This window comes from Tachyglossus aculeatus, chromosome 21 (genome assembly GCF_015852505.1).
Source record: "Tachyglossus aculeatus isolate mTacAcu1 chromosome 21, mTacAcu1.pri, whole genome shotgun sequence".
In the NCBI taxonomy this organism is placed as follows: Eukaryota; Metazoa; Chordata; class Mammalia; order Monotremata; family Tachyglossidae; genus Tachyglossus; species Tachyglossus aculeatus.
The window spans coordinates 22,076,677-22,090,341 of NC_052086.1; the positions used below are offsets into that span (position 1 = coordinate 22,076,677).

Consider the following 13,665-nt stretch of genomic DNA (forward strand, 5'->3'; position numbering starts at 1 on the left):
CAGAGTAGAGTGGCAGCTTTAAGGCTATGTGCTTTCAGTTCTGTTATGTAACAGCTGCAAAGCTAATATTTGAATATAGATGGATCAGTTGAATTGTCTGTTTTCTTCTCACATTTCAGAAGAGTACATGTGTAGTAAAGAGAAGAACTTGTACGAATACTACTTTGTACTCTGCTCCGTATGACAGTCAAAATTGGATTTATATTAATGGTCTAAATAAAATTGTAATTGAAAACCATTAGCACAGTTTCTTATGTTAATGGTTTTCAAAACTGCTGCCTTTTGGGGGAGTGGGAAACTGAATGATTAGCCCACTTAATACCAAAACAAACTGGTACAAAAACTCACCAAGGATTGCCCCTTTGGCTTCTTTAGCAATCTGAGATTTTTATTTTAATCTTCTCATTGAATTTCCATATTCATAAACTGCAGCCCCCAAACCCAAGCTCAAAGTGCTGCCAGTTTTGGATGGTAGAGTTTATTTTTCTCTAAGTAATCTCATTTCATTTCGTACTAAAAAGCAGTAACTTCTGAAGCAGCAGCCGAGAATCTTACCAAACAGCAAGAAGTGCTTCTGTTTCAGAGGAAAAAGGTTTTTTTCAAATCATTGAACTCTAGGAAAAAAAACAACAACAAACTATTTCTTCTTGAACTTTGGTTCAAATGCAGATCTCCAGCTTTGAAACTGTGGCACTTTTGGCGCTGTCACTTTATAACGTTTGGGCATCATATGCACATACATGAAGGTCATGTATACTGACTGCTGTAACCAACTCCAGAACAGTAGCATGGTGAGGTTAGCTAGATGAAGGCCTAGAAATGGGTGGATGACGTTGGGACTTGAATTAAAGTGTTCATAGATGCCTATTCCTAGGGGTATATCTAAGTGACTGTATGCTTGCAATGCTAATTTTTCCTAGGACTACTTTATCCAGTTTAATTACTTAATTTTAAAGTCACAGCTAGTGGTACTTTCAGAATGCTTCAAAATGAAATTTCTTCACTGGTAATTCAAATGTTAGTGAAATTCAGATGTTCATACAGCTCTCTTTCCATTTTTCCCCACTAAAGTACGGTCAGTTTCTGGAAACTAGCATGAGACTTGAGGGAAATAGAGATTCAAAATAGCCAAAGTTCAACAAAATGCTTAGACCAGTAGTCACAACTCAGTTACTGTGAGCTTTAGAGTAGTTCAGATAATTACATAAATCAATTGTCATAGTCTTTCTTTTTTCTCCTTTATAGTTTCCACCGGTTCGCTCGCTCAACAATATGCCCATCCTAATGCCACCCTACACCCACATACTCCTCATCCACAGCCTTCTGCCACCCCCACGGGACAGCAACAAAGTCAACATGCTGGAAGTCATCCCGCTCCCAGTCCCGTACAGGTAAGGAGAGAAAGCAAGGCAAGTTCATGAACTCCAAGTCCCAGAACTGGTTTTAGGTATCTTTGCTTGGAACAGAAATAGGTTAGTGATCATCTTCCTTAGCCATATTGAAAATTATAGTCAAAATATCTAGGTTAAACACAGGGACCTATGAAGGCCATTCCTTTCTTACTAATGCTTTTGAATCTGAATAACTCAGGTGCATTCCCTTAATGCAAAATTCTCAGTTTGGGGTAGGTAGGGGATTTTTATGACTTGGTCTTTAAAACCTGATTCTAGAGCACAAAGGCATCCCCAGGGGCGTTTATTTCCCTGAAGATATTTTCTGCCTTGAGGTAGTTCTACATCTCACTATTTTTTCCTCGGGGAATGAAAACCTTCTGTACGTTAATCAGAAATTCTAACAATACCTTCCAACACCCTGTTGATCAGTTTTGGATGGCATAGTTAAGAAAACTACACCACAAGGAAAGTCTGTCTTGTTGTGGACTTCATAAAGTGAAGATTACTAAATAATCGATAAGTATTGGTTTGTTTTCCTGAAATCTAGAGATCTGGAAAAGTTTGCCTTTTATTTCAGCATGCTGCATTAAAGCCCTTTTAGTCAGTGATCAGAAGAGCAAATACAGCAATTGCCCATTGAGGCTGAATTCAGGATGCAAAAATTCCGGTTGCAGTGGTCCACCATTTGTCTGCTGTGTGACCTTGGGCAAGTCACTTAACTTCTCTGTGCCCCAGTTCCTTCATCTGCATAATGGGGTTTCTCCTTCCGAATTATACTGTGAGCCCCATTTGGGATCTGATTATCTTGCATCTATCCCAGCACTTAGTCCAGTGCTTGGCACATAGTAAGTACTTAAGTATTATTATTATCATTGTTATCATTATTGTTATTTTCTCCCTCTACCCAACCATGCTTCCATCTGTCAGGATTGGAAGATGGGCAGGGAACGTGTGTGCTAATTCTGTTGTGAATGTTCTCTCCCAAGTGCTTAGTACAGTGCTGTGCTCATAGTAAATTCTCAATAAATGCAAGTGATGGATCCACCCAGGTGTTGAGAGATCTACCCTAAAGTTAGACTGCTTCTTGTCCGTTTATAAATGTCCCTCTGAGACCGACACCTTCTTCCTGATCCCCACCACTATTTCAATCAACTAATGGTATTTATTGTGTGTTTACTGTGTGAAGATCGCTAATGCTAAGCACTTCGGAGAGTACAATACAAAGAGTTGACAGACACGTTCTACAGAGATGTGGGGAAGAAGCAGACTATGGCTCCTACCTCGTTGGCTTTTTTGGATTTTTCCCTCCTTGCTCCAGGGGAGGAAGCTAGTCCCACAGGTTGGGATAGGCTGAACAAACAGAGAGGATTTTAACTTTTTGAGGAGTGTATTAGGAGCTCTGCAAAACACACTTCAGTTGATTTCATTTTTTCTCGAGCAAACTGATTCTTCAGTAATTTTTCTCTCCTGTTATTTTGTAGCACCATCAACACCAGGCTGCTCAAGCACTTCATCTGACAACCCCACAGCAGCAGTCGGCCATTTATCATGCTGGTCTTGCACCAACCCCACCTTCCATGACCCCGGGTTCCAATACGCAGTCTCCACAAAATAGTTTCCCAACAGCACAACAGACAGTCTTTACGATTCATCCTTCTCATGTTCAGCCTGCATACACCAACCCACCACACATGGCTCATGTACCTCAGGTAAACTAACTTTAACCAACTTTCTGAAGACAGGATAGAATTCCAAGGATAATCAACGAGGAACCAGTCACTCGCCAGGCTAGATGACCCCCCAACCCCCACTCATAAAGCGATATATTCCCTTTGCCTTTCGCCCTGCAACACTTCCACCCCTCAAATGTATGTGATCTAGCCATCCAAGAACCTTTGTATGCTTTTGTAATGGGATAGACAGAATTGTTTGCTAGTAGTAAATGCATTCATGTCTCCATAACTGACCTCCACTCCAGGAATACTTCTGACTCTGAAATGCAGCCTGTTTCTGCCTTCTTTCCCTAGGAGCTTTATTTTCCTTCACAGTAACTAAGCTATAAATTTAAATGGTCATGGGGAACTACAAATTCCCAACCTCCCTTACCCCGGATTGACTATCCTGGGCATATCTGCTTGAAAATTTGGACCTGAACTGAAGGAAGTCTTCTCTAAATTGATCGCATAGTCATTTGAATTTGGTTGGACTCTATTTTGCAGCTTTCAAGGGGCTGGGAGTATTTGAGTGTTGTTTCAGTGAACAAGAATGGAGAGAACAGGGGAGGGGTGAGCACAAAGGTGTTTTTTTTTCTTTCAGGATATAGGGAGGGCAGGATGAACAGCACTGTAAGGATACTGGACTTGAACTCTAAGGGTGTGTGCTAAATGTCTTAGACTGCTAGTGCACTGGGAGCAGAAAAAAGTTAAAATGAACGGAGTACCTTTTGAATTTGTCTAAGCAAAGAGCTACAACTTTTTTAAAAATTCACCTGGCATCAGGAGAATGCAATCAATTGGATTTTGCTCCTTAATCCTCAAAGTTTGGATTTTTTTTGGTTCTACTAATATATAACTCAGTATTGGACTCAGTATTGGAATTTTGAATCAGTTGTTAAGTTTTTCTTGCCTCTCTGTTGGAAGGAATAGACTGAATAGGTCCTTGTCTTCATCTTGAAAATAAAAACACAGCCAACTACTCCCAACTATATGTGCCCATGGAGTTTGGGTAGAGACCAGAACCCACAGGTAAAACTGAGGCCGCGATTTGGTTATTAACTTTCAACCTCCTAACCTATCAAACAATTCGTTTCATGTCCTTTCATTTCCCTGGCTGCCTTTTTTGATAGAAATGTTAGTGTGCAAGGAATGGTCTAAAAGCAGGGAGCAGAAAGGAGGAGGAGGAAATGTAAGCTACCTAGCTAAATTCACACACAATTGGCCTCTGAAGAAGCTTCCTGCGTTAGGAGGGATGTTGTCTGTAAAGCACTTTGTGCACCTCTGAAAAGAAGGTTGAATGAATGAAAGCACCATCTTAACTCTGGGATGTAGACAATACCACATTTGGGCCTTTGCTTCTGAGTAAGTTCAGCAAGCTAAAGTCAATTATTTATGCCCGTGTTTGGAGCATATTGGAAAATTCAACTGATCATTAAAAATCAGAACCGGGTCCTCAGAGTCAGACGTAATACTCCCCTTCAAACTCCAGCATAATGGGAACACAGTTGAAATGTTGTTGAAGCCGAAGACGTTGCCTGTTTGCCTAAAAGAGCTCTTTGTTTCAGGCTCATGTACAGTCAGGAATGGTTCCTTCTCATCCAACTGCCCATGCTCCAATGATGCTAATGACGACACAGCCACCTGGCGGGCCCCAAGCCGCCATCGCTCAAAGTGCACTACAACCCATTCCAGTCTCGACAACAACGCATTTTCCTTATATGACGCATCCTTCAGGTGAGGCGTGGGTGGGTAGAGATCGGTCTTGCCCCAAAGCATTCAGTTCAGACATCAGATGGCAGAGTGAATGCTCTGAAACTCAGTGAGGTTCAGAAGATCGCCTTGTAGCTAGTCAAGGTGTCATACGGGACCTAGCTTGAGAAGAAGCCATGCATTTTCTATTTAGCTGATGTGTGCTTTCTAACATTGACGGAGGGTAGGGCAGAATTTTTCTTTCTGATTTTTGAATTTCATTCATCCAATCGTATTTATTGAGCGCTTACTGTGTGCTGAGCACTGCTTGGGAAGTACAGGTTGGCAACATATAGAGACGGTCCCTACCCAACAGCGGGCTCACAGTCTAGAATCATTTGGTATGGGTGGATTGCCAGAACAGGGTTTGAATGCAGGGAAGTTGTCGATGGTCAAGTGTCAGAAAGGGTTGTGTGTGTTTGATCCGTAAATGAATGATTTTAGGGGTGGTACCTTTACGTAGCATAGTCCCTGGAAAAGATTGAAAAATCCCCAGAAAGAGTTGTGTGTGTTTGATCCGTAAATGAATGATTTTAGGGGTGGTACCTTTACATAGCATATTCCCTGGAAAAGATTGAAAAATCCCCAAACTGTACTCTAATATTTAGTGGCAGCTGTGGCATAATTTCACAGTCTTACTTGGTAAATCCAGAAGTACATACTAATTGGTGGGGGGTTGGGGGAGATAAGTTCCAATTTTTTTTTTCCCCTGAGGTCCAGGTAAATCTTCCTAGGAGTGTTCTTTGATTTGGATATTTGACCAGTTTGAATTTTTCCCCTTAGTTCAAGCGGGAGGGAAATGATGAATTTGATCTGAGTTTTTAACCAAATTGCCAAAGAACAATGTCATATCGTGCTGGTTGCCAAGACATGGGGCTGAATGTGTGGTTTTGCCAGTCTGCTATTGAAATGTCCCCTTTTCTTTTTTACAGTTCAAGCCCACCACCAACAGCAGTTGTAAGGCTGCTCTGGAGGAACCCAAAGGCCAAATTCCCTCCTCCCTTCTACTGCTTCTACCAACCAGAAGCACCGAAAACTAGAATTTCATTTATTTTGTTTAAAAAAAACACATTGATTTCTTGTAACACCCAATAGGAATGCTAACAGGTCACCTTGCAGTGGGAGAGATTTGGACTGAGTAGAGGCATGTAGGAACTTGTGGGCTATTCCATAATTCCATGCACTGTATCAGAATCCTGCAAGTGCCCCAATGCTGCTTGCTGAAAACTGGAAGTTATTTATTTTTTAATGACCCTTCAAAGTGATGAACTCATCAGCTAGCAAAAGAAGTAACAAGAGTGATTCTTGCTGCTATTACCGCTAAAATCAAGACTTGGAGAGCCCTTTTACTTCTAACTAAACTTGAAACAGATTCAGTCAATTCTTATCAAACTCTTGGATTATTATTTATAAATCAAGTTTGATGAGGTAATCACTGTCACCAGACAGTGGTGTAACTTTTAAGTTAAGAAAAAAAAAAACTTTTACTTTGTAGATAATATAAAATAAAAACTTTAAAAAAAAATTAAAAAATAAAAAAAGTTTTAAAAACTGATCCATGGTACCGTATGTATATGAACTTAAGCGCTTGCCAAATTAATTTACTGGAAATTATGGGGTGGGTGATTTGCTTTGTTTTGGAAACCCAAATTTTAGATGTTAATCTGTGTCACCTCTAGGCATCTCTGCGTACCATCTTTCAATCAGTCTTTTCATGTCATCTCTGAAATACTGAAATAATTCCGAGCAGTTTCACCTGGACCATTTTAGGATGGGTTTGTGGGTTCACTTGAAGGAAGAAGCTGTCCAGTAGCAGACAGAAGCCCGTGACACCTAACTTGATGGGATGGTGGGCGGGTAGACACAGGAAGGGAGCGTTCCACCAAGGTAGCATAATGTAGTAATAATGAGAATTAAGTGCCTACTGTGTGGAAAGAACTGTATTAAGTAAGCCCTGGGGATGAGGGGGGAGATTGAGAGGTGTTGGCATTCTTCCCCAAACCCCACCGGTCCCCAGGAGGCTTACCGCCCAAGAGTCAGGAGTCTTCTCTAAACTGATCGCATAGTCATTTGAATTTGGTTGGACTCTATTTTGCAGCTTTCAAGGGGCTGGGATTATTTGAGTGTTGTTTCAGTGAACGAGAGTCAGGAGTTGGGGATAGAAGACGGGTCTGTGAGCAGGCACATAAAGAAAGATGAAAGCATAAAACAGGAGACCAGGGTGACAAACAATAGGACAGTGGCACTGTGGTTAGAGGAGCGGAGCTTCCGGGGCCCCTCGTGGCTCGGTCCACGGGACACAAGTCACAGCTTCTACTGATCTAAAATCTGAAAAGGCCACATGGGCTGAGCAGGGTGCGACGGGAGTACTGAGGATGCGTTGCGGGGCAGCTCCTCTTCCGGCCAGCAGACTCCAAACTGGTCAAGCCGAGCATCTCGCTTTTTCATAGACAGCATTTAGCAAAGCGAGGGAAACTGTTTGCCGTCGTCGTGTTTCAGTAGGGGAGAAACACCTCCCCTACCGTTTCCTGAGTATTCTCCGGGAAGGGCAAGGATGGTGTAGACAACATATCTCACTGAAAAAAAGGTCCATGAAATGTATTACATCTAATAGTCATAAATCAAAGGCAGGAATTTTGTTTGCCAGTAGGGGGCACAAGATGATGTGAAACAGTAGAAAGCAGCTTGATATGTTATTATGTGACATTCATTAACTTTGCCAAATGACCCAGATAGAGCCTGAAGGGAGCATACTCTAAAACTCTGAGCAAACTCCTCACCCTGGGCTTCAAGGCTGTCCATCACCTCGTCCCCTCCTACCTCACCTCCCTTCTCTCCTTCTACAGCCCAGCCCGCACCCTCTGCTCCTCTGCTGCTAATCTCCTCACCGGGCCTCATTCTCGCCTGTCCTGCCATCAACCCCTGGCCCACGTCCTCCCCTGGGCCTGGAATGCCCTCCCTCTGCCCATCCGCCAAGCTAGCTCTCTTCCTCCCTTCAAGGCCCTGCTGAGAGCTCACCTCCTCCAGGAGGCCTTCCCACACTGAGCCCCCTCCTTCCTCTCCCCCTCGTCCCGCTCTCCATCCCCCGCATCTTACCTCCTTCCCTTCCCCACAGCACCTGTATATATGTATATATGTTTGTACGTATTTATTACTCTATTTTACCTGTACATATCTATTCTATTTATTTTACTTTGTTAGTATGTTTGGTTTTGTTTTCTGTCTCCCCCTTTTAGACTGTGAGCCCACTGTTGGGTAGGGACTGTCTCTATATGTTGCCAACTTGTACTTCCCAAGCGCTTAGTACAGTGCTCTGCACAAAGTAAGTGCTCAATAAATACGATTGATTGAGCAAGCAAATCTGCCACTTGGATACCTAGTCCTTAAAAAACAAACTAAAGAAGGAGAGCCTGGAAATTTGATGACACAATCTGCAAGATCTTTTTTATTATTATTCACTTAGCTGTTTTATACATTTTAGAGCAAAATTTGAATTATTCAAGAATAAGTTACTTATACAGTACATAAAGAAACAATACGTAGAAAATGCCTTCGGTTTAATTACACAAGATGAATTGACTTTCTGTTTTCATAGCTAAAAACAAATGAAGTACTTATTCTGACTAAACAAATGCCGGATTTAAGATGCCTCTTTGTTAAAAGGTCATGAATAATGGCATACACTATCTAGTTACTCTTCCTGTGGCAGATGGTGGCAGATGTGACGCATGTAAGGATTATAAGCTCTGAGTGAAAGCAAGGAGAAGTCTTAAACCATCAGTTAGAATTTAAAGGCCTCAATTGAGAATTTAAAAAACTGTTATGCAAAAATAGTGTTTTCTGCTCCAAGGTATCAAAAGTGATCGATTTGTTATACCCGCTCTCTGTCTCTTCCTTAAGGGCCATGAGCTGAATTGCTGGTCTAGAATTTAAGGCAGGTGAGTGAGAGAGAGAGAGAGAGAGATTTTGGCCATCATTTGCTTTCTAATCTGTATTTAGGCCAGATACAAAAGAGTCAAAAAATTGCATAGGGGCTAGAGGGGTTGGGTAAAGGGTTAGTTATCCGTCCTCAAATTGGAACGGTTGTGAGTGGCAACATTTGCTAGAGTTGTAGCCACAGGCAAAGTGCTTTCCCTAGGAAAATGACCCGTTTGACTTCATGCCAAGTAGGAATCATGTTTTGACAGGAATCAGAAGATAGAAAAGGGCACTGACTGCAGGTGGCTGAAACTGAAGCATATAAGGCTCCTTGTTAACAGGATCTTTCCCCCAGTTAATTCCCTGACCAAATCCTTTTAGGCAGTCTAGTGACATGCAGCCTAAAGAAGATAAGGGAATGGGGTGGGGCCTTCCTGGGCAAGCAGTCATCTTTGGAATAGTTGTTAGGAGAGGAGGGCCATACCATCAATCAATCAGTGGTATTCACTGCAAAGCACTGGACTAAGCACTTGGGAAAGTACAATTCAACAGAGTTAGTAGACACCTTTCCTGCCCATCACAACGTACCATATCATTTACTCTAGTTGGAAATGCTTCGGGAGAAAAAGATGTTAGCAGTTTAGTGTTGTCACTCCAAGAGTTGAAACAGCCTTTTGTCAGATAATTGTATCTTTTTTTTTACAATCCAAGAGTATAGGAAAGACTTTATTTGGAGAGTGGCACTGTGATCAATGGGGATATGCAACAGCCCATACGTTCATGCCTCCATCAAGGATTTAGAACTCAAACTGAGCCAAGCTGCTGCTTAAGTTTGTCTCCAGTCCCTCTGAGCCCGTTCTTCATTGGGTTTTCCTGGCCGCTGGCAAGATCCACCTTAGGCCAGGCAAGAAGAGCAGCAAAAGTGAAAAGGCTTGTCTGCATAGTTGCTGAGGAATGCCAGGGCATGTGTGTTACCTGGCTCGGTTGATCCTGCCAGTGTAGTTATTCATGCCCTTGGATGCCACAGCCCTTAATCACTGAATATCTGAATAAGAGAAGCAACTGAAATTTATAACAGCAGCTTGGGCTGGGGGCGGGGGGGATTTCAACAGAAGCCACCCACTTTTTGAAACTGTACAAATTTTTTTCTTTGAAAAGGGGAATCATAAAATAATACTTACATTTCTTGATCAGCAATCGGTAACATTTTCTGGATTTAAGGAGACATGCCTAACAGGACTGCACCTTCTGCAAACTGCTTTCACCATGGGAAAGCAGACTGCTAAGGGTTTTTTGAGAATAATACAGGGGTAGAGGGACATTTAGTGAGTGATAAAGAAGCTGAAGGGAGAAGGGGCTTGCCGAGGAAAGTGTTCATGAGCAGAAGTAAGATTTCATCTCCGGAGGTGGATGAACAGCTGGGTTGGGGGAGAGAGCTCTGCTGGGCTTCTTTTGGGGAATCAAATTACTGCTCAAATCCATTCCCTCTGCCTGAACTCGTCCATCATTGCGGAAGCCAGGCTACTCCTGCCCCTTTTTAGATTTTCAGTTGAGTCTGGCATTGATGGGTTCTGAATGCAGAAACTTTATCAAGTGGTCAACAGCAGATTACTGAGGCTGCAGTAGGATGAGGAAAGCTGGGGTGTGTAGGAATGCTGTTGACTCTTCGTATCCTCCAGGTGACAGTCATAATCATAGCACTCAGCACTTACTAGGGGCCAAGCCCTTGAGGAGGATACAAGGTAGTCATTAAAAAAAGCTCAGAAGACTTGAAATTTATTCTAAAAAATCCCCACACAATCAAAATTGAGAGCTCCCAAGATGCTACGTTTGTAAAAACGTTCCACCTCTGCCAAAAAGCCTCAATTTCCTAAAAGCAACATCAGGGAGAAGGTATGTCTGGCCAGTAGCCATTATGAGTTATGTTAGCAGTTGTCCGCAATCCCTGTCACCTGGGTTGCTTTGTCTCTTCTCTGAGAGGGTGAACTTTGTGTATCACTTAGTTTAAGAAGGAGGAAAGTCTGGTTAATTTATATGGTTTCAGAAGCCTACCAGAACTGTAAACCGTGTTAGTTAAGCCATGACATTGAGTGAAGATGAATAGTCACTAAATCTAAAATTAAAAATAACTCATACATGCAATAAATTCAGCAGTAATCAGCTTGCCAACAGGAATTTATTGGGCACTTTCTATCAATACGCTGTGTGTCCCCGCTTGCCATGGTTCTGGCTTCATAACTTCCATTTCAGGTACAGGAGTTATATTGATACAATCATGGGATCACGTCTTGCTTCAGAAACTATTAGCCATTTAGAGAGCTGTGCACAACCCCTACCACTTAGTGAAGCATTTCAAGAGTCAAAAAGTTGCCAATTTTTCTTCTCTTCCTATAGCACGCCACATGGCCAATGTAAACCAGAATCCAAGTCTTAGTAAGGCACAAGAGGAAAACTGTTCATTGCTGCCCTCCCATTACAGTGACTTCTTTAATTTCCCCAAAGAGGTGACATACTTCACTTTTCTATTTTTAAAATGACAACGGGCTGTCCAAAAATTAGAAAGAAACTAAAGTGGTTTTCCTGAGAACTCATTACAAAAAACAAAGGCCCTTCTGGCTTTAAAAACCACAAACTAGTGACGTAGCATTTGCATAACTATTGTCCTTTTAACTATATAAATAGCATCTGACATCTAAACAGTGCAAAGAGGTGAGCAACAGTCTGGATTTGGTTCTTATACCTAAATCCTGTAAGAAATAATCTGAGGTAAAACGTTTTCAAAAACTTTAAACCTTAAACCTGTGCCTAATATTTTTTTCTGATCGTCTAAGAGAAACTGTGCTATGCTGGCTGGTTGTGGGGATGGCTGTTGGCTATTTTTTTTTTTCCCAAATCACTCACACAGGTTTATAGTACAATGGGCAAGCTAAATGTGAAATCTTGAGACTTTAGTGTTTCCTGACTCACCTGTAAGAAGTCTGTCGTGGGTTGTAGCTGAGTAGGCGTGGAAGAAGACCTGAATTTAGCCCATTCCCAAACTCTAAAATACTCTAAAATCCTCTAAGTCCCTTGCTCCTCAGTTAGCATGAACTGCTGGCCCTTTGGGTGCAGCTGTGTCCACTTCCTTGTACACGATTGTGGTTCTCAGTTGCTGTGGAGAGCACAAATAGTAACATCTTCATGCCTCAAGTTAGTTTTTAGTTTCCAGGGATTTGTAGTAAATTGGTTCCCTTGGGGTGATTTTACTTTACATCAGCCCCAGTAGAGATTCCCAAACTTCCTTAAGCTAAAGTAAACTCCCTGAAGTGATGAGGGAGGAGGAGGCACAAGCCTAAAGCCATAGATACCGGCAAGCGGAACAGGAACTACAATCTGTAAACAGTAATAAGAAAGCCGTGTGATTAACATTTATAACGGGCCCTTTAACAGGCCTAATAGAAGGATCACATCCAAACTGGAGTGAAGAATGTATCTCCATCCCTTGAAAAACAGTCCCTGCCCAGAAGGAAGAAAAGAGAAAGTTACATTCTTACGTTTTGAAAAGAGTTCTGGGATCAGTTGGCATGCAAGACTGCATGGTGCCCCTGTCCTGGGCATAAAGTTCGTGTGGGATGGGGGTGCGGGGTCAGGGCGCCGGGCCTGTGATGGCATTCATCCTGTCAGAGGGGAGTGTACTGATTCTCGATGGCGCGGATACGGCCTCTGCTGGGGGAGTCCAGCTCATAGTCCGTGTCCCGTGGCCTGGCCGTGGGCTCTGCCGCCGACTCGTCGTGCCGAAGGCTGCTGGCTAGCTCCGCTGGTGGGGGCACCAGGTGGAAGATCTGTTCGGGGGGAGATGACCTAGGTGGGAGATCTTCTGGAATGTGCATCCGGGGACAACCAGAGGGGCTCAGGTGAGGAAGGCCGAGTTCGGAACTCCAGCGGTGGACGGAGAAGGGGAACAGGACTGGGTTGCTGGAACCTGGGAGGTGAGGGAAGAGATCTGGGAAGTGCTGGTGGAATTCAAGGGGTGATGGAAGACAAAGACTAGAGCCTGAGGGGCCCGTGACACTGGGAAGACCCTCGAATAACATTCCCAGGGAGAAGGCCAGCCGCCTGAGCATTCTTACAGAAGCTGTGACTCAAAACCAAGTCGAAGATTTAAGAGAATTTAGAATTAGGGTTTAGAATTGCTTTTCTACTCTCCTGGGAGAGCAGGCAGAAGAAATAAGGGTTGTCGTGGTTCCTCTCCCCTCCTCCTGCCACCACCACCCTCCCCCTCTTTTTCCCCTCCCTGCCCCAACTCTAATGCAGTGCTGCCCATCCTCTTCTCAAGCTGCAAGTTCCCAAGGAAGGGGCACTTCTGGGGATCAAATGACAAATCACCAAGCTGTACAATTATCATTGAGGCCCAAATCAAATCCAATCCATCTCCAGCCAACATCCCTTCTCAGCTCTGGGGGAACTGACTGGAAAAGGGCGGATGGAAGCATCCAGCTGGCCCATTTCTCCCAGTGCAGCTACTGCCTCCACCTCCCCACAATAATAATAATAATGGCATTGATTAAGAGCTTACTATGTGCAAAGCACCGTTCTAAGCGCTGGGGAGGTTACAAGGTGATCAGGTTGTCCCCCGGGGGGTTCACAGTCTTAATCCCCATTTTATAGATGAGGTAACAGGCACAGAGAAGTTAAGTGACTTGCCCAAAGTTACACAGCTGACTTCTAGACTGTGAGCCCGTTGTTGGGTAGGGACTGTTTCTATATGTTGCCGACTTGTACTTCCCAAGCGCCTAGTACAGTGGCCTGCACACAGTAAGCTCTCAATAAATGCAATCAATCAATCAATCATATTTACTGAGCGCTAAGCGCTTGGGAAGTACAAGTTGGCAACATATAGAGACAGTCCC

General features: G+C 43.2%; 2 protein-coding genes across 8 annotated transcripts in view; one reads left to right on the top strand and one right to left on the bottom strand.

Annotated features, from left to right (window-relative positions):
• ATXN2 (ataxin 2) overlaps window positions 1-6,380 on the top strand; it is a 97,604-nt gene extending 91,224 nt beyond the window's left edge. For 5 of the 7 annotated variants that reach the window (XM_038763070.1, XM_038763074.1, XM_038763071.1 and 2 more), the window contains 4 exons: window positions 1,246-1,391; window positions 2,876-3,103; window positions 4,675-4,843; window positions 5,791-6,379. In XM_038763070.1, the coding sequence (XP_038618998.1) occupies window positions 1,246-1,391; window positions 2,876-3,103; window positions 4,675-4,843; window positions 5,791-5,819 (572 nt within the window). In that variant the 3' untranslated portion in view covers window positions 5,820-6,379. Of the gene's footprint in view, window positions 1-1,245; window positions 1,392-2,875; window positions 3,104-4,674; window positions 4,844-5,790 lie in introns of all 7 variants that reach the window. The other 2 variants (XM_038763072.1, XM_038763073.1) reach the window with 1 other exon arrangement.
• Window positions 6,381-8,414: 2,034 nt separating this feature from the next.
• Window positions 8,415-13,665, bottom strand: part of SH2B3 (SH2B adaptor protein 3) — a 99,586-nt gene continuing 94,335 nt past the window's right edge. The window contains exon 8 of the mRNA XM_038763564.1: window positions 8,415-12,737. Within this exon, the coding sequence (XP_038619492.1) occupies window positions 12,436-12,737 (302 nt within the window). The 3' untranslated portion in view covers window positions 8,415-12,435. The remainder of the gene's footprint in view (window positions 12,738-13,665) is intronic.